The 26550-nt window shown below is 38.6% G+C and overlaps 1 protein-coding gene across 3 annotated transcripts in view; it reads left to right on the top strand.

Moving 5' to 3' along the window:
• PBX3 (PBX homeobox 3) overlaps positions 1 to 26550 on the top strand; it is a gene marked incomplete at its 5' end in the record, with an annotated part of 231335 nt that overhangs the window by 48307 nt on the left and 156478 nt on the right. Inside the window, one exon of one of the 3 annotated variants that reach the window (XM_082656817.1) lies at positions 13848 to 13881. The exons of the other annotated variants lie outside the window; for them this stretch is intronic. Coding sequence (XP_082512943.1) covers positions 13869 to 13881 — 13 coding nt within the window. Of the gene's footprint in view, positions 1 to 13847; positions 13882 to 26550 lie in introns of those variants that run through there. 3 annotated transcript variants of the gene reach the window in all.

The following is a 26550-nucleotide window of genomic DNA, read 5'->3' as shown; positions in this document are numbered from 1 at the left end:
TAGCTGCTCCGCGGCATGTGGGATCTTCCCTGACCAGGGCACGAACCCGTGTCCTCTGCATCGGCAGGCAGACTCTCAACCACTGCGCCACCAGGGAAGCCCTCAATTTCCCCCTTTATGGCTGTTAGTATTTGCCTTATGTATTGCGGTGCTTCTATGTTGGGTGCATAAATATTTACAATTGTTATATCATCTTCTTGGATCGATCCCTTGATCATTATGTAGTGTCCTTCTTTGTCTCTTCTAATAGTCTTTATTTTAAAGTCTATTTTGTCTGATATGAGAATTGCTACTCCAGCTTTCTTCTGATTTCCATTTGCATGGAATATCTTTTTTCATCCCCTCACTTTCAGTCTGTATGTGTCTCTAGGTCTGTAGTAGGTCTCTTGTAGACAGCATATATATGGGTCTTGTTTTTGTGTGCATTCAGCCAGTCTGTGACTTTTGGTGGGAGCATTTAATCCATTTACATTTAAGGTAATTATCGATATGTATATTCCTATTCACATTTTCTTAATTGTTTTGGGTTTGTTATTGTAGGTCTTTTCCTTCTCTTGTGTTTCTTGCCTAGAGAATTTCCTTTAGCATTAGTTGTAAAGCTGGTTTGGTGGTGCTGAACTCTCTCAGCTTTTGCTTGTCTGTAAAGGTTTTAATTTCTCCATCAAATCTGAATGAGATCCTTTCTGGGTAGAGTAATCTTGGTTGCAGGTTTTTCTCCTTCATCACTTTAAGTATGTCCTTCCACTCCCTTCTGGCTTGCAGAGTTTCTGCTGAAAGATCAGCTGTTAACCTTATGGGGATTCCCTTGTGTGTTATTTGTTGTTTTTCCCTTGCTGCTTTTAATATGTTTTCTTTTTTTTTTTTTTGCGGTACGTGGGCCTCTCACTGTTGTGGCCTCTCCCGTTGCGGAGCACAGGCTCCGGACGTGCAGGCTCAGCAGCCATGGCTCACGGGCCTAGCTGCTCCGCGGCATGTGGGATCTTCCTGGACCGGGGCACGAACCCGCGTCCCCTGCATCGGCAGGCGGACTCTCAACTACTGCGCCACCAGGGAAGCCCAATATGTTTTCTTTGTATTTAATTTTTGATAGTTTAATATGTGTCTTGGCATGTTTCTCCTTGGATTTATCCTGTGTGGGACTCTGTGCTTCCTCGACTTGATTAACTATTTCCTTTCCCATATTAGGGAAATTTTCAACTATAATCTCTTCAAATATTTTCTCAGTCCCTTTCTTTTTCTCTTCTTCTTCTGGGACCCCTATAATTCGAATGTTGGTGCGTTTAATGTTATCCCAGAGGTCTCTGAGACTGTCCTCAGTTCTTTGCATTCTTTTTTCTTTATTTTGCTCTGCAGTAGTTATTTCCACTATTTTATCTTTCTGGTCACTTATCCATTATTCTGCCTCAGTTATTCTGCTATTGATCCCTTCTAGAGTATTTTTAATTTCATTTATTGTGTTGTTCATCATTGCTTGTTTCGTCTTTAGTTCTTCTAGGTCCTTGTTAAATGTTTCTTGCATTTTGTCTATTCTATTTCCAAGATTTTGGATCATCTTTACTATCATTATTCTGAATTCTTTTTCAGGTAGACTGACTGTTTTCTCTTCATTTGTTAGGTCTGGTGGGTTTTTTATCTTGCTCCTTCATCTGCTGTGTGTTTTTCTGTCTTCTCATTTTGCTTATCTTACTGTGTTTGGGCTCTCCTTTTTGAAGGCTGCAGGTTCCTAGTGCCTGTTGTTTTTTGTGTCTGTCTCCTGTGGCTAAAGTTGGTTCAGTGGGTTGTGTAGGCTTCCTGGTGGAGGGGACTAGTGCCTGTGTTCTGGTGGATGAGGCTGGATCTTGTCTTTCTGGTGGGCAGGTCCACGTCTTGTGGTGTGTTTTGGGGTGTCTGTGGCCTTATTATGATTTTAGGCAGCCTTTCTGCTAATGGGTGGGGTTGTGTTCCTGTGTTGCTAGTTGTTTGGCGTCGGATTTCCATCACTGTAGCTTGCTGGTCATTGGGTGAAGCTGGTTGTTGGTGTTGAGATGGAGATCTCTGTGAGATATTCGCCATTTGATATTATGTGGAGCTGGGAGGTCTCTTGTGGACCAGTGTCCTGAAGTTGGTTCTCCCACCTCAGAGGCACAGCACTGACTCCTGGCTGCAGTACCAAGAGCCTTTCATCCACACGGCTCAGAATAAAAGGGAGAAAAAGTAGAAAGAAAGAAAGAGGATAAGATAAAATAAAGTTACTAAAATAAAAATAATTATTAAGGAAAAAATTTTTTTAATTAAAAAAGAAAAAACAAACCAACAAACAAAAAAACTAACAGACAGAACCCTAGGACAAATGGTGAATGCAAAGCTATACAGACAAAATCTCATACACATATACACTCACAAAAAGAGGAAAGGGGGTAAAAATAATATATCTTACTCTCAAAGTCCACCTCCTCAATTTGGGATGATTCGTTGTCTATTCAGGTATTCCACCGATGCAGGGTACATCAAGTTGATTGTGGAGATTTAATGCACCGCTCCTGAGGCTGCTGGGAGAAATTTCCCTTCTGTTCTTTGTTCACACAGCTCCCGGGGTTCAGCTTTGGATTTGGCCCCGACTCTGCGTGTAGGTCGCCGGAGGGCGTCTGTTCTTCGCTCAGACAGGATGGGGTTAAAGGAGCAGCTGATTCGGGGGCTCTGGCTCACTCAGGCCGGGGGCTGGGAGGGGCATGGAGTGCAGGGCGAGCCTGTGGCGGCAGAGGCCAGCATGACGTTGCATCAGCCTGAGGTGCGCCATGCTTTCTCCCCGGGGAAGTTGTCCCTGGCTCACGGGACCCTGGCTGTTGCGGGCTGCACAGGCTCCCGGGAGGGGAGGTGTGGATAGTGACCTGGGCTCGCACACAGGCTTCTTGGTGGCTGCAGCAGCAGCCTTAGCGTCCCATGCCCGTCTCTGGGGTCCGCGCTGTTAGCCGCGGCTCTTGCCTGTCTCTGGAGCTCCTTTAAGCAGCGCTCTTAATCCCCTCTCCTCGAGCTACAGGAAACAAAGAGGGAAGAAAAAGTCTCTTGACTCTTCGGCAGGTCCAGACTTTTTGCCGGACTCCTTCCCAGCTAGTCGTGGTGCACTAACCCCTTCAGGATGTGTTCACGCCGCCAGTCCTCTCCCTGCGATCCGACCGAAGCCCGAGCCTCAGCTCCCAGTCCCCACCCGCCCTGGCCGGTGAGCAGACAAGCCTCTCGGGCTGGTGAGTGCCGGTTGGCACTGATCCTCTGTGCGGGAATCTCTTCGCTTTGCCCTCCACACCCCTGTGGCTGCGGTCTCCTCCGTGGCTCTGCAGCTTCCCCCCTCCGCCATCTGCAGTCTCTGCCCGGGAAGGGGCTTCCTAGTGTGTGGAAACCTTTCCTCCTTCACAGCTCCCTCCCTCTGGTGAAGGTCCCGTCCCTATTCTTTTGTCTCTGTTTATTCTTTTTTCTTTTACCCTACCCAGGTACGTGGGGAGTTTCTTGCCTTTTGGGAGGTCTGAGGTCTTCTGCCAGCGTTCAGTGGGTGTTCTGTAGGAGTTGTTCCACGTGTTGATGTATTTATGATGTATCTGTGGGGAGGAAGGTGATCTCCACGTCTTACTATTCTGCCATCTTCCCTCCTCCCAACCCTGTGAAGGGTTTTGAAGGCATAACCTTTGGTAAGATTCTTAACCTCTTTAAACTTAAGTTCCTAATCTAAAATGTTTAACAGTGTGTTACCTACCTTAGGGCTGTTGTGAGGCTTACGTGATTGAATTCGTGTGTCATTGTCTAATTAGTTCTTAATAAATATTCTGGATTATTATTATTAGAACATATTTTCTATTGTAGGGTAGTGGTAGTTCATCAAACTGTTCTCATTATTAAATATCCTTCAAGGGCTTCCCTGGTGGCGCAGTGGTTGAGAGTCTGCCTGCCGATTCAGGGGACACGGGTTAGTGCCCCGGTGTGGGAGAATCCCACATGCCGTGGAGCGGCTGGGCCCGTGAGCCATGGCCGCTGAGCCTGCGTGTCCGGAGCCTGTGCTCTGCAACGGGAGAGGCCACAGTGGTGAGAGGCCCGCGTACCACAAAAAAAAAAAAACAAAAAACCTTCAAGATTATCTAGTTCTGTGCTTATCAGTCAAGTTTTTTATTATTTATTTGATTTCCTAAGTACACTAGGAGTAGAATGAAGTTTCCTCAGTAGAATATATTAGTATGTTAACAAAAGAGACATCTCTTTTTTAAAAATAATTAATACATTTCTATTCTGGTTTATATATCAGTGTTTTATAAATTGAGCTATTAAATCTCATCTCTGGGTATGTGAATAAGGTCTACTTGTGGATCAAGTCTAGATAAAGTCCAGATATAGATAAAGTACTTTCCTGACGTTCAAGACAAAATAGGAGATTCTGAATGGTGATAAATCATTACATACATACAATGTTTACTTTCAAACCTTCTTTTGTTAGTCTACAATTATAACATTTTTCCAGTGGAAAATCTAAAAAATTGTTGCTTGACAGAATCGTAAGTAGTACCCTTAATCTTTTTTTCTGCAACTTTAAAGTTACAATCTATTTTAATTGTTCATGGAAGTTATGTTCCATAAAGTTGCCTTGAATACTGAATTAGTGAATCCTGAACCATTGCTCTTAAGGGAAATATGGGGTTAGGTTCCTGTGAGTCTCTGGTCATAACTTTTTCAAATTCATCAATGCATAACCTTGTTTTATGTGTATTTCTGTTTAAAGTCACTTATTTAATATATATTGTTGATACATTAACATTGAACTCGTGGCCAATGGGACTATAACTCATGCCTAAATAAAACTTTTCTAATATACATATTTTCTCTGTAAGGATCCTCACATTTTTCTTGTACTTAGGAATTCTAGACAACATTTCAGTACTTTGCTTGGGGCTCATTTAAAATAACGAAATCGGGGCTTCACTGGTGGTGCAGTGGTTGAGAGTCCGCCTGCCAATGCAGGGGACTCTGGTTCGTGCCCCGGTCCGGGAGGATCCCACGTGCCGCGGGGCGGCTGGGCCCGTGAGCCATGGCCGCTGGGCCTGCGCGTCCGGAGCCTGTGCTCCGCAGCGGGAGAGGCCACGGCAGTGAGAGGCCCGCGTACCGCAAAAAGAAAAAAGCCAACCAAACAAACAAACAAAAACAAATAAAATAACGAAATCACCAGCAAGAAGCATAAAAATGTGAGAACATTGACTAAGTAAACTGCAAAAAGGACTCTTGCTGAAACAAGAAGAGAGCTGAAACAAGAAGGTGGAGCATTGCCCTCTTCAATGTCAGCTGAGAACATGCATATCTGGCAACTCAAAAATGTTCTCCACTCTGCACATATACATATCTGCAAATGACTTCTAAAGTACCTGAGTATTGATTTTAGGGTTACAAATAAACTTTACTGATTAGGTGAATTCGTAACTGCAGATTGATTATAACTGTTTTACTTTTGGAAAACAATTCATTTAAAATTTATTTCTGGATGGGGAGATGTGGTATGGACTAACATTTGATTAGTTATTCTTACATTATTTTTTATCTTGATACTGATTTTTTTGGTAAAAACCTGTGGTCCTAGCTATTTTCTTTGTAGCCATTTGGTTCTCTTTGTAGCTATAATGCAACTGTACTTCTGAGCATAGTCTAAGTTCTTTACATTCTTGAAGACAGTTACCATCTCAATAAAAAAAAAACAAGGAAAAAGGCGAATAAACTTTAAAACTTAGAAGACAAAATAGAATGTCTATGACCTCATAGTAGGTTCTCTTAAACGGAACACAGAAATCACATCTAAAAGGAAAAGGTTGATAAATTATCCCTAAGTTACTTTCAGTTACATTAAAGTGAAGAATTCTGTTCGTCAGTATAAACTGTAAAGAAAATGAAAGTATAAGCCACAGAGTGGGAGAAGATACTACAATGTAGATCACTGTAAGTGATTAATATTAGGATATATAAAGAACTCCTACATTTTATTAAGAAAAAGACAACCTGATAGAGAAATGAACAAAAAGCTTGGTTACTTTATGAAAGAAGAATTATAAAGAATACAGTCAGTTCTGTTGTAATGCTTACTTTGAAAATGTGAGTGTTCCAGTGCAATTGATATATTAGGGAATAATTTGGGCATGATGGAAATTTCAGTTTGCTTGTGTGTGATTTCGTCCTTGAGAAACACTAGGTGAATGCAGAAAAGTACACCCAGCTGAGATGCCACATAGGAATACGCAAAATGCACACACCTCAAACATCTTTCAGCTACGTCACTCAGTTCACTGAGTGTGTTACAAGCCACCCCCATCCCGTCAACATGTAGTGCTAGAATTTTCTGTCTGATTTCAGATAACTGCTTCCATCATTTGACAGTAACTCAAAAGTTGCAGCCTTTGCAATGCCCAGTTCTTTAAACAAACTTCAGGTCTTTTTCAACGTAGTATGTTGTGTTTATTGTAGTATTTATGTATTTCTTAATAATTTAACATGTATAAAACTTGGCTCTCTTTATTAGATTCCTACCTTTTTAAAAAACCATTGACCCCCTTTCCCCCATAAGCTCTGTGGTTTTTATTACACAATTTTGCATAGCTCAGTGATTCTAGAGAAGCATATGTTGTGTTATAGCAGAACTGACTGTACATACACTATGATTCCTTTTATATAATATTCAAAGACATGTAAAACTCAACTTGTATATGAATATGATAAAAATCTAAAGGGGATCAAGGGAGAGGGACAAGGATGGGATTGGAGAGTGGCGCCCAGAGTTCTTTCAAAGATAATGTTAGACTGTGTCTTCAACTAGAGAGCAGGTACAGTGGGTAATGATTGCTTATTATTTTTGTACCATACATATATTTTACTGAGATAATTCACACAGCATACAATTCACACACAAAGTGTGTATAATTCAGTGGTTTATTCTCAGAGTTGTGCAACCATCCCTGTGGTTTTAGGACACCTTTGTTACCCCAAGAGGAAACCCCATACTCATTAGCAGTTACTTTCCATTTCCCCCCGAAACCCCAGTCCTAGGCAACCACTAATCTCCTTTCCATCTCTATAAATTTGCCTATTCTGCACCTTTCACATAAACAGAATCATACAATTTGTGGTCTTTTGTGACTGGCTTCTTTCATTTAGTAGAATGTTTTCAGGTTTCATTCATGTTGTCACATGTATCAGTGCTTCATTTCTTTTTATGGCTGAATAATATTCCAGGGATATACAATATTTCATTTATTCATTCATCAGCTGATGGATATTTGGGTTGTTTCCTCTTTTTGGCTGTTACAGTAATGCTGCTATGAACATCTGTGTTCAAGGTTTTGTGTGGACATGTTTTCATTTCTCTTGAGTACATACCCAGGAGTGGAATTGGTAGGTCATATGGTAACTCTATGTTTAACCCTTTGAGGAACTGCGAGACTGTTTTGCACAGCACCTGCACCATTTTGCATTCCCACTAGCAGTATAGCATACATATACTTTATATGTTTTCCTTATGTCTACTCAGTACATTTTTAAAAAGATAAATGGGACAATTCAAGTGGGTTGCAATTTTTTCTCTGTAAGTAGAAATGTTGGAATGACAGACTCTCCGAAGGTTGGGTGTAGGGATCCTATCAGATGATAAACTCTAGTTCAACATTTGGAGCTCTGCATTACTGGACCTTTGTAGAACCCTGGGTTAATTTGTGAAGTAAGAAAACCTTGTCTTCAGCAGACTTCCCATATTCTAAACCTCCCTTCACTCATTCTTCTAGGTGCTTCCTGATTTCGTGCTATCCCTCTGAAAGCGTAATTGTACACATTCCCTAATCACCACTCCCTTCTCTTTGCTTTTATAAAGCTTTCCACTTTCTCAGTGTTTGTCTCTGAGACAAGTACTCTATAGTAACTTACTCTTGACTGATGTTAGGTTAATGTTTTACAGTTCTCAAGGGATTTATAATTTAAAAGACAGTTTTGTTCAAAGAATATATTTTATGATGTAATTTTAAGCTGCTGGGCAGGAATGAGTAGATACATGCATTTTGTGTGTGTGTGTGTGTGTGTGTGTGTGTGTGTGTGTGTTGGGGGTGGTGGAGGGGAGGGATAAGTAGCTCTTTATAGTAACCAGTAAACCATACATGTAACCTTCTGAACCTGTGAGGTCTGTGATCTTCATTCTGACTATGCCTGACTACTACTAAGTGTCTTCCTGTGTTAAGTAGACCTCTTAGGCCAATGTTCAGTGATCTTAGACTATAGTGGACTTTTGGATATTTTTTTTTATATGTAGTTACTCAGCTTTTTGAATATCTGTCCTTTATGGGGAAAAATCCTACTTTTGGTTCTGCATCCCCAAGCCAGAAGACAATTTCTTTATGTTCTTTGTAACCAGAGCTCAGGCATGCGATTCAGACCCACCCAATCAGATGCAGTCACTTGAGTTTGGGAGAGAAAAGTGTGAAGAAGATGGTGCAGTGTGGAATCTGTTCCTAATGAAGGGAGATCTGGCATAGAGATTGACTTTCATGGGTTGCAAATGGTGGAGGGCATAACATGGCATCTTCAGCTCCCAATATGTGAGCTGTGGTTCTCTTGCCTAGTAGCAGTCTTGCATGAGGATGTGGGTGTTGCAGTTTACATTGGCATCAGGCCCTCCTGGGAATTCTGTAAGCTCTGTAATATCTTTCCGAAATTCCTCTTCTACTTAAACTCGCTAGCATTGCCTACATCTCTTTATTGATTCCTCAGACTCTTGCTTAGCTGGTGGTTAAATCGTTATTTAAATGATAAACATGAGATCCAGATCTTACTTGGCTGGAGAAGGCCTGTCCAGTAGCTTCTCAATTGACCTTTAAAAATTAGATATGTTTTATGAACTATTGAAAGCATACAGAAAATTAGTAATAAAATGAACAGCCATGTCCCACACTCAGGTATTAAAATTATACATGTAGTCATATTTACTTCAGATTTTTTAAAAGAGGAAAACATTACAGATATAGTCTAATTACTTGACTCTTAATTGACTAGGTTTGCTTTATTCTTTTCCGTGTACAAACTTAGGAGTTTCACATTCTATTTCTCTTATTTTAGTGAGTATCAGCATACATTTCTTTTTTTTTTTAACATCTTTATTGGAGTATAATTGTTTTACAATGGTGTGTTAGTTTCTGCTTTATAACAAAGTGAATCAGCTATACATATACATATATCCCCATATCTCCTCCCTCTTGCGTCTCCCTCCCACCCTCCCTATCCCACCCCTCCAGGTGGACACAAAGCACCGAGCTGATATCCCTGTGCTATGCGGCTGCTTCCCACAACTATCTGTTTTATATTTGGTAGTGTATATATGTCCACAGCATACATTTTTTTAAAAATTAATTATTTATTTTTGCTGCGTTGTTGCTATGCGCGGGCTTTCTCTAGTTGCGGCGAGCGGGGGCTACTGTTTTGTTGCGGTGCGTAGGCTTCTCATTGTGGTGGCTTCTCTTTTCAGAGCATGGGCTCTAGGTGTGCGGGCTTCAGTAGTTGTGGCATGCGGGCTCAGTAGTTGTGGCTCACGGACTCTAGAGCGCAGGCTGCATTGGCAGGTGGATTCTTTTTTTTTTTTTTTTTTGCGGTACGCTGGCCTCTCACTGTTGTGGCCTCTGCTGTTGCGGAGCACAGGCTCCGGACGCGCAGGCTCAGCAGCCATGGCTTATGGGCCCAGCCGCTCCGCAGCATATGGGATCTTCCCGGACCAGGGCACGAACCTGTGTCCCCTGCATCGGCAGGCAGACTCTCAACCACTGCGCCACCAGGGAAGCCCGGCAGGTGGATTCTTAACCGCTGTGCCACCAGGGAAGCCCCACAACATACATTTTTGTCTTAACCAAAGTCCAAAGTTATTTAGTGTCTTACCCTTCTAGTCAATACAAGGGCTTGAGGGCTTACAGTCATCCCTCCTACCCCTGTCCTACATATGTATGAGAGTTGCAAATAACGAAAACCCCAACTATGATTGTTTAAGCAAATCATGATTTCTTTTTGCTACATAACAAGAGGCCCTGAGGAATACAGTTTGGTCAGCAACTCATTAATGTTGGAACCATTGTCTCTGTAATTCTCATGGTTAACGAAGCCCTTCAAGCTGTCTTATGTATTTTTTTGAAATGAATTCATTATTCTTTGAGCAGTTCCTTACGTTCTGGTCCAACAAGATGTTCCAAGTTTATCTTGTATTTTCCCTGCCCCAGCCCTAGAATCAGCCATATTCTGTAAGTATCCCTGGTTTCTTTTAGTGGAGAATGGCGTGTAGAAACCAAGAATTGCAAACAAGACATGCTCATTGCTATTGAGTGTTGCTACTCGTGGGTCCCCAAAGATCTAGAGAATACACACACACAGAGCATATATACATATCAATACATACACACACTTTCAAAAGAAGTTTAAATCCCTGTCTGTCTACCTGTCTACCTATCTATCTGTCTGTCAAGAAACCCATGAATCCACTTCAACACAACAAAGTTTTAATTTTCTCCTGTTTCATGTTTGTAACTCCCTTCTTTGACGGTGAGAAACCTGACTTCCATTAATTCAATATACTCAATTATTAGAAGATCAGTCCTCCCTGACTGTAACTAACTTCCTGTCACGGCTTGCCTCTTCTCCCCAGTTTAATGCCTTCACCATCTGCTGGGATGACTTCCTTACCCTTCTTAGGCTCTAGTACCCTAGGATGGTTCACTGCTCGCTCACCCCCGTGAATGTTCTCTTCACCCTATTCAGGCTCCCACAGCCGACACTAGGTCACCACTGGTGACTGTGCAGATACTCTCCAAGCCCCCTTTTGGGATCTGCCAACCCTGCATTAGGTGTGCTTCCTTCCCCGCTTCCCTCCAGACATCTGCCTTGCTCACCCCTGCCTAATGGCTTTGGACTGATTCTTTTCTTCGTTTCCTTCTTTCGTTTCACAGATACAGGTTTTCTATCTCTAGGGATATTACTGAGGATATTTTAGATTTTCTTTTTCCATTAAGTTTTCATCTGCTACATGCATTGTCTCTTTTTCTTCTGGATTATATATTTATCTGTTTAGTTTGGTCTGTCTTTTATGTTAGAGGCGTTTCTCAAGTGTCTGGTGATCCCTGTCTGTTCATTCATTTAGTCCCATGATTTTAAATATTAATATGCTGATGTTTCCCAAATTTATATCACCATCTTGAGCTTATCTCCTGAATTCTGGACTCTTCCAATTTCCTGCTGAATATCTCCACTTGGATATCTAATAAGATTCCAAGATCAGCACATCCAAAGTGGAATTCTTGATTTTCCTCTGTAAACTTTTTCTTCCTCATTTTAATGTAGGCCAACATCACTCATCTGGTAGCTCAAGCCAGAAGCTCTGGAGTCACCACTGATTTTTCTTTTTCTCTTATAGCCCATATTCACTCCATCAGCAAGATCAGTTGGTCCTTTAATTAGAGTATAAAAGGGCCAAGAAACAAAGATGTCCCAGTAGCAGTGTGCACAACTAGTACCCAGGTTTTAGTTTCTAGTACCATTCCCTCTTAAAAGAACTAAGCACCTTGGAGAAATGGATGATTCCAGGATGGGGCAGGGTAGGTACAAGATGATCCTGGAACATTTTGTTATGCCAAGAGGTAGGGAAGTGCTAAAAAAAGATGATGGAGACATATCACAAGGACATAGGAGCCAGTTTGAAAAGTTCCCACTTGCCAAATCTGGGACAGCTTGAGCAACAAAATAGTTAAGTACGGTAATGAATTATAGAACCATTGGAAAAAATAAAAATTCATGAATTCAAACTGATAATAGAAAGACAGACAGGTAAATAAATGGGTGAAGAGGGAGGGCTCTTACAATAGAATGCAGAGGCCAGTAAGTAAATGGGGAAAGAATGCTGGAGTTGGAAAAATCATCATTTTGCAGTCATCATGGTTAGGACTGGATCAGGCAAGGAAGCTCAACAAATTCTAAATACAGGGGGAAATTTTGTTAAGGAGTAGAGTATTCGTGTGGTCTTAAATATCCAGTGGCAAGGGAAAAAAGTAATATTAATGGTACAATGTAGAAATCAGAGAGTACCTTGACCAGGTGATCAAATTAACAGTACCAGGGAGGGACAGATGGGCATTCTGTGCCTCCAGATGTGATACCCTGAGAAGATCACAACATCGCCTGTGCATCACTGAGAGTACATAACCTGAATCTAATCATGAGGAAATACCAGATAAATCCAACATGAGGAACATTCTAATTTTAAAATGGGGGGAGAGGACTTTATTCTTTAAAAATGTTAATGTCATAAATGTTCTGGAAATGTTCCAAATTAAAGGAACCTAAAGAGATTGACACTAAATACAGTATCCAATCCTAGACTGGATCCTGAAATGGAGGGGATAAAATGCTAGGACATTATTGGGTTAGTTGATAAATTAGATAGAAGTGTTGTATCAGGTTAAATTTACTGAAGTTGATAACTGTACTGTGATTATGTAAGAGAATGTTGCTTTTTTTTTTCGCGGTACGCGGGCCTCTCACCGTTGTGGCCTCTCCCGTTGCGGAGCACAGGCTCTGGATGCACAGGCTCAGCGGCCATGGCTCACGGGCCCAGCCGCTCTGTGGCATGTGGGATCTTCCCGGACTGGGGCACGAACCCGTGTCTCCTGCATCTGCAGGCGGACTCTCAACCACTGCGTCACCAGGGAAGCCCAGCATGTTGCATTTTTAAGAAGTACCGAAGTGTTTAGGGATAAAGGGCCATGATATATGTAACTTACCCTCAAAAGGTTCAGAAATATGTGTGTATAAACTTGTATGTGTGCACGCACACTTGACAAAGGAATAAAATGTTGACAACAGGTAAATAGGTGAATCTGGTAAAGGATATATGGGTGCTTTTTGTACTGTTTTTATTTTTGCTATTTTTAAAATAACTGAAATTATTAAAACAAAGACAAAAGAATAACCCAAATCTCACCACTTCTCACTTCTTCCTCCCTTTATCAAGCTACCTTTATGTCTTGCTTGGACTATTCCAGTAGCCTCCTAAGTGACCTCTCTGCTTCCACCCACGCTGCCCTACAAGTCATTTCTTCTCACAACTGGTAAAGTGATTCTTTTAAAGCATAAGTCAAATAATGTCACTTTTCTTCTCATGGCTTACCATTTCACCTGAAATAAAAATTCAGTCCTTAACTATAGTCTTCAAGGCCTGTCTTCTGGTCCACTTCTCTCTAATGTTACCCCCCTTCATCCTGTGCCACTCATTTTGCTCCAGCTGAACTGGCCCCTTTGTGTTCCTCCAGTAGGCCAAATGTACTCTCCTTTCAGGGATTTTATACTTGCTCTTCTCTCTGCCTAGAAGATTCTTTGCCCAGATATCTGTGTGGTTTTCTCCCTCTTTTCTGGCCTCTGCTCAAATCACTGACCTTCCTGGTTAAAACAGCATCCCTTCTCCCCCCTCCCATTATACTCTGTACCCCTTGTCTGTTTTATTTCTACTTCTGGTCTATATTTTGCATTTGTTTATTGTCTGTTTCCCTTTTAGAATGTAAGCTCCTTGAGAGAGGGAGAGAAACTTTGTTTTGTTCACTGCTGTATCCCCAGTGCTTAGAACAGTGCCTGGCACATAGTAGACTCTTAGTAAATGCTAGCGAATAGAAGAATATTTAAGCTTCGGGCACTTTAAAGCTGATGAAAACTCAACGTGTGTGAGTGGAGCTTCTTGGTTTTGATAGTCTTCACCATAGGGTGATGTGTTTGGTATGTGGACGTCCAGCTGTCAAATCTTTGTCTCTTTGGCAGTTCTCCTGAGAAGTTTCCACCAATTTCCTGGCTGGAAAGTGAGAGAGAAAAAAATGGAGGAGATGTGTAAGTCTGATTGCTAATGATATGGGAACAAAGTGGGTCCTTGTCTGTTCTCTGCTTTTAATTCTTTCAGATTTATGTGGTCCCCCTGTCCTTTTATTTTCTTTGAGTACGGTTTCAGTAAGGGGTGGGGCAAACAAGTGCATCTGTTCCACCAGTCAAGTGGGTTCTTTGAATGGAGGTCAAGTCTTCATACACTACAACTAGAAGGCTTCTGCTTGATCTTATATGGTATTAGGAAACTGCAGTTGACTTGGAAACTGAGAGTCCTTTGCTCCTGTTAAGTCATGCCAGTCAGTTGAAAGGAGAACTTCTCAAATGAGAGTGTCTCAGCCACTAGCAACTTGTGGCTGTTGAGCACTTAAAATGTGGCTTATTAGAATTGAGATGTGCTGTACATGTAAAATACTGAAAGACAAAGACTGAGAACAATATAAAATATCTCATTAATAGTTTTTTAAAAAGTTTCATTGCATGTTGAAATGATAATATTTTGGATATATCAAATTAAAATATTATTAAAATTAATTTTATCTGTTTCCTTTTGCTTTTTTAAAATTTGGCTATTAGAAATTTAAAATGACATAGATTATATTATAATTCTTTTGGACAGGAGCTGCTATAGAGTCCAACAAGTAAGACAAACACACTTGTCAGTAGTGGTCCTGGATCCTAGAAAACCATGAAAGGATCAAAGGTAGCAGATAGTATTTTCCCCCCAAAGATGGACATTTTCATGTTTGACCTTGCTGTCCCTCTAGTTATTGTACTTTCGTATACTTTGAAAAGACCTATTACCCTTGTTAACTTTTAACTTTATATGGAATTGAACTTGTTCCATCTCCCTTTTTTTGAATGCTAAATTGCTAGTAAAACTCAAGAACAGAACAGAATGGGTCCAAATTTTCCCAAACTATGCTGTTCTTTTTAAGATTAGTGCTGTAACCTAGAAATACTTGGATCCCAGGATATTTCGTTCTATAGAGTAATTCCAGAGGGCATGAATAGTCTGAAAATGTTATTCTTTCACAGATATAAGCAGTTCTTCTGTCTGAAAATAACCTATAGAAAGATCTACTAGCTGAAACAAATAGAGGCTACTTCCTTTTGACTCTCTTATGAATAACACTCATGATTATTGACTAGTACTGGATCATTTGGCCTCAAAGCCCAATTGATCACACTGTATTCTTATAGCTATATTGGCCTTTTACTTCTGCACAGAGGCACAGACTATAGTCCGTTGGCATTCATTTTTAATTTTATGAAGAGTGTTTTAAATTAAAACCTCCTATCAGATCACTCTCCCTCCTTTGAGACATTAACGTGGTCCTTATATAATTAAGCCATCCACCATTCAAGGTGATTAACAACTTCCAGAATAGGAATTTGAGGTTGAAAACACTGTTCCCAATTGCCATTCTTCAACCTGAAGGATTAGGGAATTATAGCCCCTCATTTCTGACTCATCTTTTATCAAAATGCTGAAAGATAAAATCTTCCTTATTTCTCAGTTCCATTCCTTTTTCCTTACTTGTGTGCTTAGGAAGATAATTTCTTCTCAGCATCTGACGAATTATGTCTGTTTTTTTCCTAAAGTTTGAAAGATATCAGAGTAGGTAGTCAGATTTTATGTGCCTCAGGCTAACTTTCTGGGTCAATCCATTTTGAAAAGAATCTTTTTCAAGGAGTTAGCAAGTAATTTTAATATAAAAATATTCCCTTTTCACAGTTGAAAAAAGTTCTGTAGCTTCTTCTTTCTTTCCTATAGTCTCACTATTCAGAGGAGAGTGCATTTTATCTTACTGTTTTTTGTTTTTCTGCTAGCTACCCACTGTAAATTTAAACTGCATGTTTTAACTGTGTATATAGTTTTTCTATGGTGAGGAATTTGCTTTATATATACTATCTCCTACCTCCTTTTCTCCTCTTACTGTCTAGTTTTGTTATAGTATTAATTTTACTTCTGGTATGGGTTATTTTCATAAAATAAATAATATTCTTCAATTTTGAGGCCATCACTATCAGATTGTATTTCTTGACTTTCATTATATGAGATAGTATCTCCTCCTCTATTTGTTCTACTTTTAATTTTATGTTTTAGTTATTTTTGGAGAATAGTTGTCTGGCTTTATCCTAGCAGCAAATGATATTCTTTGCAGTGGCTGGGTAGTGTATGGAAAGTATGGGGAGGGACCAAATGGTCCAGGTGCTTCTAAGCCTTTTTTTAATTTAGTGCCCCATTTCCTGTTGCTGTCCTCTCTCCAAGCTTGTGGCATCTCCCAGTCTTTGCTGGTGAAACTGGCTCCTGCTTCTATTGCAACTCTTTCTCATTGTTTAATTTGGGTCTCCTCCACTATGGTGTATATGTCAGTATAGTCTCATTTGCTATCTGTCTTCCAGAAATTTATCAAAATTTGGTCTGCTGCAGCCCCTGCCCCCTTCTCAATGGATTTATACCCTTTACTGTTCTATCAATGGAAATTTGGAAGGGAAGAGGGGAGGTTAAACACATGAGCTCAGTCTGCTCTCTTGAACTGGGAGATCTAAAAGTGATATTTGCTTTTCATTAATCTTAAGTTGTCCTTGACTATTTTATAGTGCTTTTATACTATTCAGCGTGCTTTTACATAATGTATTAAATCCTCATAACAATCTCTGATGTAGGTGGGACATGTATTATTCTTGTTTTACAAATTCGGAAATTGGGGATTAGAAAGGCTAAGTAAGGGATTTACCAAAGGTCACTTGCCTAAATAACTTGCAGAACTGGGATAAAGTTTAGAACTCATAGTGCAGTTAGTTCTATTTTTATTGTGCTGTTTTTCACTGGGCATAGGGTTATCAGTGTCCTCAAATTTTTAGTCCTTCCCCCCATCTCTCCCTTCTTTCTCCCTCCATGATCTTTGCCAAATCGTCTTTGAAATAGAATCTCAGCTCTCTTATTCTCTGTCTTCTTGTAGTGTCTCATTTTTTTGGATTATCAGATGATTGGGGTTTTCTTACTGTTTTGGGGGAGAAAACCAGGATTCTCATGTAGTTTCATTTTTCTGCAGGTTAATATATCTGTGCATGTGTAGCTGCTCTTCACCCATTAAATGACAGGCTATTTTTTTAATCAACATTTTTCACTTAACTTTCCATTCTTTGTAAAAATCAGTCATGAAACTAAAGAATTGTTTTGTGTTGGCTGGTGTTATTAGTGCCAGTCTATAAAGGCTACATGTAGGTAGTTTTGTGGTGTCAGTGTGATTGGTTTCTTTAGAGTAAATTAGACATGCATTCTGAATACAACACATATTGAATCATATACATCTATTGTTTACTTGTCATATTTATTTACTAGGTAAAAGTCACCCTGCAACTTATTTTCATGAAGAGTGTTTGTGTCCCACACTTTAACACTATTCGAATCTTTATTTTCTTAGAGATCTTGGAGGTGGACTAGAGGATACTTGTGATTTATGTGATGATATAACCTTATAGAAGAGACTAGGGTTTGTGCCAGAGATAGACCTTTTTCTGGAAGGAATACACACACACACACACACACACACACACACACACACACACACACAGAGTAACTTCATTGAGGCTATCTTTAGATTCAGGTTTGTTGAGTTGTACAACAACAGGTTGCACCGTTTATAAAATACTGTGTGAATGGTGCCTTCTAGACTTGTGCCAAAAGGCAGACCTATTGGACCGATCTAATTTAAGAACTCATAGAGTATAATTTAATGGAATCATTTTAAGCTTGGGAATCTTTGTTCAGCTTTGATTCTGACTCACTGTAATAACTTTTGTGTTATTTTTTATTATATAAAATTAAAAAGAATACCATTTTGTCTACTGCCAACTTACCTCACAGAGAAGATACAGCATTGTTATATTAAAAAAATTATAGTGGAATTCTTTGGAGATAAGTTCTTATGACTATAGTGTGTACCAGCTGTAGATGATAAGTGTTACCAGAGTCCCTGCTCATAAATATAAAAACATTTCTTATAGTTAAGTTATGAAGTTTGAAAATGAGCTTTACATGCTTGTTGTTACATAGCCATACTGGTTTAGTTTTAAGTTGACTTGTGGTTCACTCTTTTTTCAAAGAGGAATTTTATTATTTGGATCCGTTACCAACACTACTTGCTTGTTTAAAATGTTACTATTTTGACAAGAAAATTTTTAATCCTGAATTTTCCAATATATAATTCCAAATCTAAAGCTAATTCTTTACTTTTTAAATTTTCAAGAGAATGTTGGTCTTTGATTTTTAATTTAAAAATTTTGACTCTATCCGTAATAATTGAACTCTGTGGAAACAGGAAACATTCACACACTATTGATATCTTTCTTGCTTATAAGAAAAGGATTTAGATGTAGATATTGAGAAATCTTTATTTATAAATGGAAATATTTATCTAGTATAACCCTGTACTGTTTGTTTTTAAATTGATTTTATGTAGAAGCTATTAATATGCAAGATTAAAATATAAAATAGGATAGGAGGGCTTACCTGGTGGTGCAGTGGTTAAGAATCCGCCTGCCAATGCAGGGGACACAGGTTGGAGCCCTAGTCCGGGAAGATCCCACATTCCGGGGAGCAACTAAGCCCGTGAGCCACAACTACTGAGCCTGCGCTCTAGAGGCCACGAGCCATAACTACTGAAGCCTGCGCGCCTAGAGCCCGTGCTTCTCCACAAAGAGAAGCCACCGCAATGAGAAGCCCGTGCACCGCAACGAAGAGCAGCCCCCGCTTGCTGCAACTAGAGACAGCCCACTTGCAGCAACGAAGACCCAATGTAGCTAAAAATAAATAAATTTATATATTAAAAAAAATAGGATAGGAAAAGATTACAAAGTTTAACACTTCTCTGAGCTTTTTTGTGACTATTAACTTTTTTTTCCTGCACATTTAATTAGTTGTCTTTTTTGTATTTCCTGTGTAAGTTGTATTTTATATTACTACTCCGTGGAGTAGTAATGTGAAATTTGTACAGATTTCTGGAAAATGTATTTTTAAAAACCCAAAAGAAATTTATTTCCATTCATCTCATTCTTCAGTATCCCCTAGTGCCTGGCTTTACACATAGTTACATAATAAATGCTTGCAACTGTACAGAATTGAAGTTTTTACTGTGGGATTGAAACTAGCCCTGTGAAAGAGCTGAAAAACAATCGACCATACTGGATGTGTAGCCCAAGCTATTGTTTGGCCTCAGGATGGACTACTCTGATTTTTGACTTAAAGGATTTTTTTATTTTTATTTTTTTTTGCGGTACGCGGGCCTCTCACCGCTGCGGCCTCTACCGTTGCGGAGCACAGGGTCCAGACGACGCAGGCCCAACGGCCACGGCTCACGGGCCCGGCTGCTCCGCGGCACGTAGGACCCTCCGGGACCGGGGCACGAACCCGCGCCCCCCGCCTTAGCAGGCAGACTCCCAACCACTGCGCCACCAGGGAAGCCCGACTTAAAGGTTTTTTTAAGTCCCTGTTTGTTCCTAGCAGGCTGGCTGGCTTTGCTTCACCCAGGTTGGTTGTGGTGTTAAACAGGATGTTGGATGCTGAGATTAAGGAATGAAATACTTTCTTCTGTTTAGTGCTCCTCTGCACTTGTAAATTAAGTGCTTAGAGCTTTAAAAAAGCGGTTTTAAAAGTAAGGCAAAACTTTGCCTTCTCCCGTTACTAAACCTGTAGCATCTGGCAGTAGAAAAAAGTATAGTGGGACTTACTGGCACCATGGTGCAGAGCATTGAAGAATTCCATATTGTGACAACACATCAAAATAAATTGCTGTCAACAGACCAAAACACCAAGTGCTGTGATTCTGTCTGACGTGTGAAGATTCAGACAGGCTGTCTTGACAAGTTGTGGTGGAGCACCTGCATTTGACAGAAGACAGTGATATAAATCTGATTTGCCTGATATGAAGCACCTAGATATAGTTAATGCTGGTGACAATAAGTCTGCATAAAATTTCCAAGACATGAGTCTGATTTTATTTTGCCTCTATTATGTGGCATTATTTTTTTGGTCACATTTTGTTACTCACTTGGTCCCTATTTGTGTTCATAGTTTGGCTTTGAAATATAATTGTGAATAATAAACTCTGAGTAATGTAACAAATTAAGGTTTAATTCAGTCGTAAGGTTTAAGTCATTTTTTTTTGTAGTATTGCAGAAGGCAATACCACTGCAGTTGCTCAAAGCGAAAGAAAAGCAATGAAATTTTATTTTACACTAATCATAAAAGTTATATTAATTTTGTAACTTACAGCCAAAATATTGAAAACAGTGGGTTAGAAGTCACGAGCTGCTGTAAATCTTCTCTCAAGCTGTATATGGCTTTAAAAAGCCTCTAGAAGAGGTAAAATCATTGAATAGGTGGTTAATTTTTACCTTTCATTACCAATAAATGATAACTTTTTATAGTACCAGCATATATCACAGCTCATTTAAGAATGTGTAAAACATATCACAGCTCTGGAGTTTAATTTTAGAACTTCCTACTTGCCTCTCTGTTTCAGTTCTTCATGTAACCACAGATACCTCATTCTGACAGTGGTAAGCTAGTAAGAAATGCATAGAGATAGAAATTTCAATTATAGTTTTCTAATTACATCTTAAGATTTAAGAGGTATTAACAATGGGCTCTTTTAGTTGAAAGAAAGAATCCTTTTAAAAGCAAAGGATTCCTACAGACAGTTTAGATATCACTTCTGAAAATTTAGGACAAGTTTTAACAAAATAGAAATGAAGACAAGGAAATGTTAATTGTCTTCTTTTTACTTTATAGTAACTTACTTGTTTGTAGCATTCATGGTAAGACTTATTGTCCAGATTCAGAAATCTGTCTGGTTTTTCCCAGTTTCAAAGATGCTACTATTTCTTATTTATTTTTATCTTATTTGAAGATTAGTTTCAAAGTATAGCCAGTTGTTGTTCTATGTTGTTAAAAAACATACAGAAAGAATTCAACAATTCCCCAAAGCTGAGAAATTTTGAAAATAGCACTGTCCACTATATATATATATAAAGATATAAATTATTATTTTTAAAAATTACCATTCATTCTTGACTCTATTGTTATTTTATCCCTTAAAGGCTGCTAATGAGAAATAGAGCCTCATTATGATTTTAAGGATGAGAGAGGAAGGCTTTTAATTAATGATATGTAAATGGTCTTGAATTGATTATGTTAGAATATCAAGAGAGATGGGTAGAAGCTGTGGTGTAATATATTTTAATTAAGAATTAATTAAAAATGATGGCAATTTCATAAAGCCTCACAGAAAATAGTGGAATTTACTTTCTGTCAGGAGTAAATTAGCCTGTGATTAAATAAAGGGCCTGCATTAATAGTGGAGTTATTTTCAAACTGTGCTATGAAGAATTATGTAATTTTTCCTAAATAAGTAAAATTAAAAATTTAATACTTAAAGGTAGGTTTTAAACAGTGGCAGAGAGCTAACATGCTTGTGAATCTAATATAATGTTCTTTTGTTAGAAAAATTTTGTGAAAATATTTTTAACCCCAGCATATATACTGTGTAGCTTTAAAAGAATGGACTTTATCCTATTGCCTGATTAGTGGTGGGACAAGGAGTGCTCTTGCAAGCAGCCTTGAGAGTGTTTTTTTCTCTAGGTCTGTTGTGCAGAAGATCCGAGAAAATCCTTTATTTTGTTGATCATTGACAATTATTTTTAAAGGAGGTACTGTTTTGTTCTGCAGAGTTTAAAAACATTTCTCGCGTACATGTGGTGTTTCATTGTAAATAATAATACTTTTAACTGAAGGTGAGAGCACCTCTTTAGAAACTCTAAAGTGAATATATTTCTTCAGGTTGAAACTTGATATTTCCCTGAGCATGGTTTATATTCTAATAGGTGACATTAGACAAAATTTTTAGTAGTTTAGAAAAGGTTTTAAAAGGAAACTGTTTAACTTGGATCGTAATTTGACCATAGTAGAAGAAAGGCTGTATAATCTGATAAATGCATATATTTTATTACTATTTTCCCATACATTCATACAGGGTATCATCTCAGTATTGTATCTGCTTGTATTAGATTATTAGTTAAAAACTCCCCATAATATATTGTGACATCCTCAGCCTTAATTCCGTACTCCATACTTATGAAACACACATTAATCAGTAGTTGAATTTGGGGATTTAATAGATCATTCATTTCAACAGTTGTATAATTTGGATTTACACTTGTGGATTTTTTGTTGTTGTTATTGTTTACTGCTAAGTATTGATAACTTAAAAAATGATGTGAATTTTTCTTTGTCAGTAACTACTACCGTTCATTAAGTTTCACTCTTTTATGTGAAATTCATAGTATAGCCACATTTTGTGAAGCCACTGGATGTTTGAAACTCAGAAATACAGTTGTGAGAAAGGGGGGCAAATGAACATGCCTGGGGTCCCCTGCTAATGCCTACCGTTGCTGCTGATTATTAACATTTCCTAATTTGTGCCAGTCACTGTAGTATATGCAAAATATACACATTATTTAAAAAGTTGTCATGACCCTGTGTATTTACTTACATTGAGCTGTATATGCTACTTAGAGAATGGATTTTATGTACCTCTGTGTGTTATGGTATTCATTGCTTTCATCTTAATGCTGATTTATTTATTTATTTTTGGCTGCATTGGGTCTTCTTTGCTGCACACGGGCTTTCTCTAGTTGTGGCGAGCGGGGGCTACTCTTTGTTGCGGTGCCTGGGCTTCTCTTGTTGGGGAGCACAGGCTCTAGGAGCGCAGGTTTCAGTAGTTGTGGCCCGCGGGCTCAGTAGTTGTGGCTTGCAGGCTCTAGAGTGCAGGCTCAGTAGTTGTGGCGCACGGGCTTAGTTGCTCCGTGGCATGTGAGATCTTCCCGGACTAGGGCTCGAACCCGTGTCCCCTGCATTGGCATTCTTAACCACTGTGCCACCAGGGAAGCCCCTTAGTGCTGATTTTAAGTTGCAAAGACAGTTTTAAAAAGACTAAACTTATTAAGATATGTAATGTTAATATGGCCCTTTTTAAGGGGGAGAGCATTTTTTTGGTGATAGTTTTAAAGAATATTTTCTGTGTTAGCTTTGGGAACAATTTTTTAAAAATTTAATTTAATTTATATATTATTTATAGTTGATTTACAATGTTGTGCCAATCTCTGCTGTATAGCAAAGTGACTCAGTTATACACCTGTGGACATTATTTTTTTAAATTTTTTTAAATTAAAAAAAATTTTTTTAATTTTTTTGCGGTACGTGGGCCTCTCACTCTTGTGGCCTCTCCATAGCGGAGCACAGGTTCCGGACGCGCAGGCTCAGCGGCCGTGGCTCACAGGCCCAGCCGCTCCGCAGCATGTGGGATCCTCCCGGACCGGGGCACGAACCCGCGTCCCCTGCATCGGCAGGCAGACTCGCTACCACTGCGCCACCAGGGAAGCCCCATTCTTTTTTTTAAAATATTCTTTTCCATTATGGTTTATCACAGGATATTGAATATAGTTTTTCCCTGTGCTATACAGTAAGACCTTGTTGTTTGGGAACAATCTGATATATCATGTGATTCCTAAGAATGTTTTAGAAGCCTAAATAGTCCACTAGTGCCTCGTTGAAGTTTTTGTGGTAGCTACTTTGGATCAGTCTACCTTTTTTTTTTTAAGAAAACTTTTAAAAGATCCGGGATGTTTTTATTTTGGAGTTTAGAAGGTAGAAAAGAATGGTTAAGAGAATGAAAGAAGGCTAAAGGGTTGAAAGGTTTTTATAAGATCAATGCCAGGTATTTGGTTTCTGTATACTATTAAGTATCATTTTTCTTCATACTTTATATTTACTATTACTATTATTTTTTCTTTGTAATTCATATTTATTTTTATCTTTATAAATAAAAGATGAAACATAAGGAAGTGACCTTAAGATGAAAGCAGGAAAGATTTTGGTTGGCTTTGTGATCGAGCTACTTGACCATGTGTGAAAGGTAACTACTCAGTTTGTGATTCTTTGTATGTATTGGTCTGTCTTGGGTATGTGCTAGATATGATTGTAGTCAGGGATCTGACCAGAAGCTTGTTCAAAGGCCCTTGAGTTCTGTTATTCAGTGTTCCTGTATTGATCCTGTATTTCAAAGGAAAGTATGACTTTAATTTCATGAGAATGAAATATCCTAATTAATTTGTTGTGCTTGGCTCAAGACACAGCCTTCTTGTTGCTCTTTTCCTAGTGGCTCAAAGGAAAAGAGAACCCTATGGTAGACGCTAAGGTATATTTTAAGTCTAGGGACTCAGGCCTTTCTAGTTTTTAAGGGAAGTCACCAGGTATAGAAAGATAATATATAGACCTATTAAGATAGAATTTAAATTAGAATCTATATGATGAATTAAATTTGACTGATGATTAGGTTTTTGTTTTTTCTGTTGTAGTTTTAGTTTTTGTTTTTTTTTTAGTACTCATTGCTTACTAGAGAATGGGATACAATTAAATTCCCAAGAATCCCAGGTCTCAAGATTGCTTTCAGTAGTCCCAGCTATTGTAATGTAACAATGACAGCTACCATTTATTGAGAACTTATTCTTTGCCATGCCTTGTGAAAAGTTCTTTACATGCATTAGTTCATTTCATCTCATAACAGCTGTAAGATCTAGGTCACTTGTTCTCTTTATGTTTTCAGGGTCCTTTTCCATGCCATAAAGAATTACTGAGAACCCTAGAGATCTTTTGCTTATGTGGATTATATCTATCAATATTCACCATACTAGAAATTTAAAAAAATTATTAGTTTATTTTAAAACAATAATAAATGGATTGCATTTTGATATCTTAAAAATCACATTTTAAGAATAAAAAACAACTCATGGTTTTCAGAAGAAAAAATTAGAAGAGTGGCATTGTTTTGCATTTTTTGCAAATCTCTTCAGTGTTTGATTTCAACAGCTGGATTCTCATATCCGCTCTGCATCAGTCTGTTGTGATACCATACTTCATGTGGCCCCTTGTAAACTTCATTGTATACTCATGAGCAAATGAGAGTATAAAGGGCAACAACATCTTAGTAATATTGTAAAAATAGTTTGGACCTTGCTAGAACCCTGAGGGTGCCTTAGGGGCCCCGAGGGTACCTGGGCCACACTTTGAAAACCACTGATTTAGGAAGTATTCTAATTTTGCAAATAAACATCCCCACTTACTTCTGATGTGTTATAGCTAATAAGTATCCATCTTTCTTTGTCTTTTTTGCTCTCAGCTTTGTCATTTAGAGGATCAATCCATGATTGTAATATCACCAATTTCAGTGTAGTAGCTTCCCTTGTTTTAGACTCTAATTTGGGGTCTTTGCTAGAATATTCTATTTAATCTATTTAATTTTGCATTAGGAGATACTTTCTAAATTTTAACTCTGGGGGGCAGTTGTCAACCAGTTCAATTCTACCATAGTATCTTTGAATGAGAAAGGCAGTGACATGAATATTTAGCTACTTCCAAATGTTAGAATTTAATTCCAGGAGAAAACTGCTGAAGTTGTATATAGTGCATAGAGGTTCTAGCTTAATAAGTTCCTTTATTCACCCCAGTCTTAACAAATTCTTTCTGATTTTTACCTACTTTAAACATTTTCATGGATCTGATCTTTCATATGTAGGATTCTTTATTTGAAAAAAAAAAAGAGCTTCCTTACTTGAAATCCAAATAATTTATTTACTGTTTTCATTTCTTGATTATTTGTCATGAATGATGTAGAATTAACCTTCCTCTTTCCTTAAAATGTTTTTATGTGAAGTTTCAGATAGAATTGAAAATCAGATATTATAAGTGCTTGGTGATTCTAGCTTGTCTGGAGTATTCACCAATTAATGTAGGGTCATTGGTGATTAGGGGAGTCTTTCCTTTGAAAGTATATCTATGATTATGAATGCTACAAAAACATAATAATGGTAATATCAGTACTCAGTATTTAGACAGTTTAACTTCTTGTGTGAAGACCTTATTGGGAAGAATAGATTGCTCTGTCCTTCAATTATGGGCATAATTTTTGACCTAACAAAGTTATGCAGTGTATAAATGAATGTATTTGAATGAAATATTGGTAGAAATTCTGAAGTAAAGGATTTTGTAGGGTATATGGAGATTTTTTGTTTGTTTTTTAATATTTATTTATTTATTTGGCTGTGCTGGGTCTTAGTTGCAGCACATGGGATATTCGTTGCCTTTGCGAGATCTTCACTGCGGTGTTTGGGATCTTTAGTTGCGGCATGCAGGCTCTTAGTTGCGGCATGTGGGATCTAGTTCCCTGACCAGGGATGGAACTTGGGCCCCCTGCAACGGGAGCATGGAGTTTTAACCGCTGGACCACCAGGGAAGTCCCTGGAGTTTTTACATATTAATTTTTAATTGTAAAATATTTCAAGCACATGGCCATCCATACTCCCTCCTGTTAAATTGAGTAAATGTTAATATTTTGCCATATCTGCTTTAGATATTAATTTTAAAAAATACAGTTTATGTATGGTTGAAGATGCCCCATCTCTTCAGCCCACTAACTTTCCTACCTATACTTGAGTAGTGCTTATCTTATAGTTGGTGCATATTGCTTCTCACTTGAATTAAAAAAAAACCAGCTTACTATATATGTATGTGTTTATAAATGATATGTAGTTAGTATTTTTAGAATTGATATA

Source organism: Grampus griseus (assembly GCF_964374135.1).
Source record: "Grampus griseus genome assembly, chromosome: 6".
Lineage (NCBI taxonomy): Eukaryota > Metazoa > Chordata > Mammalia > Artiodactyla > Delphinidae > Grampus > Grampus griseus.
Note: the sequence above shows the minus strand (reverse complement) of the source record. Positions and strands in the feature narration are given on the sequence as shown.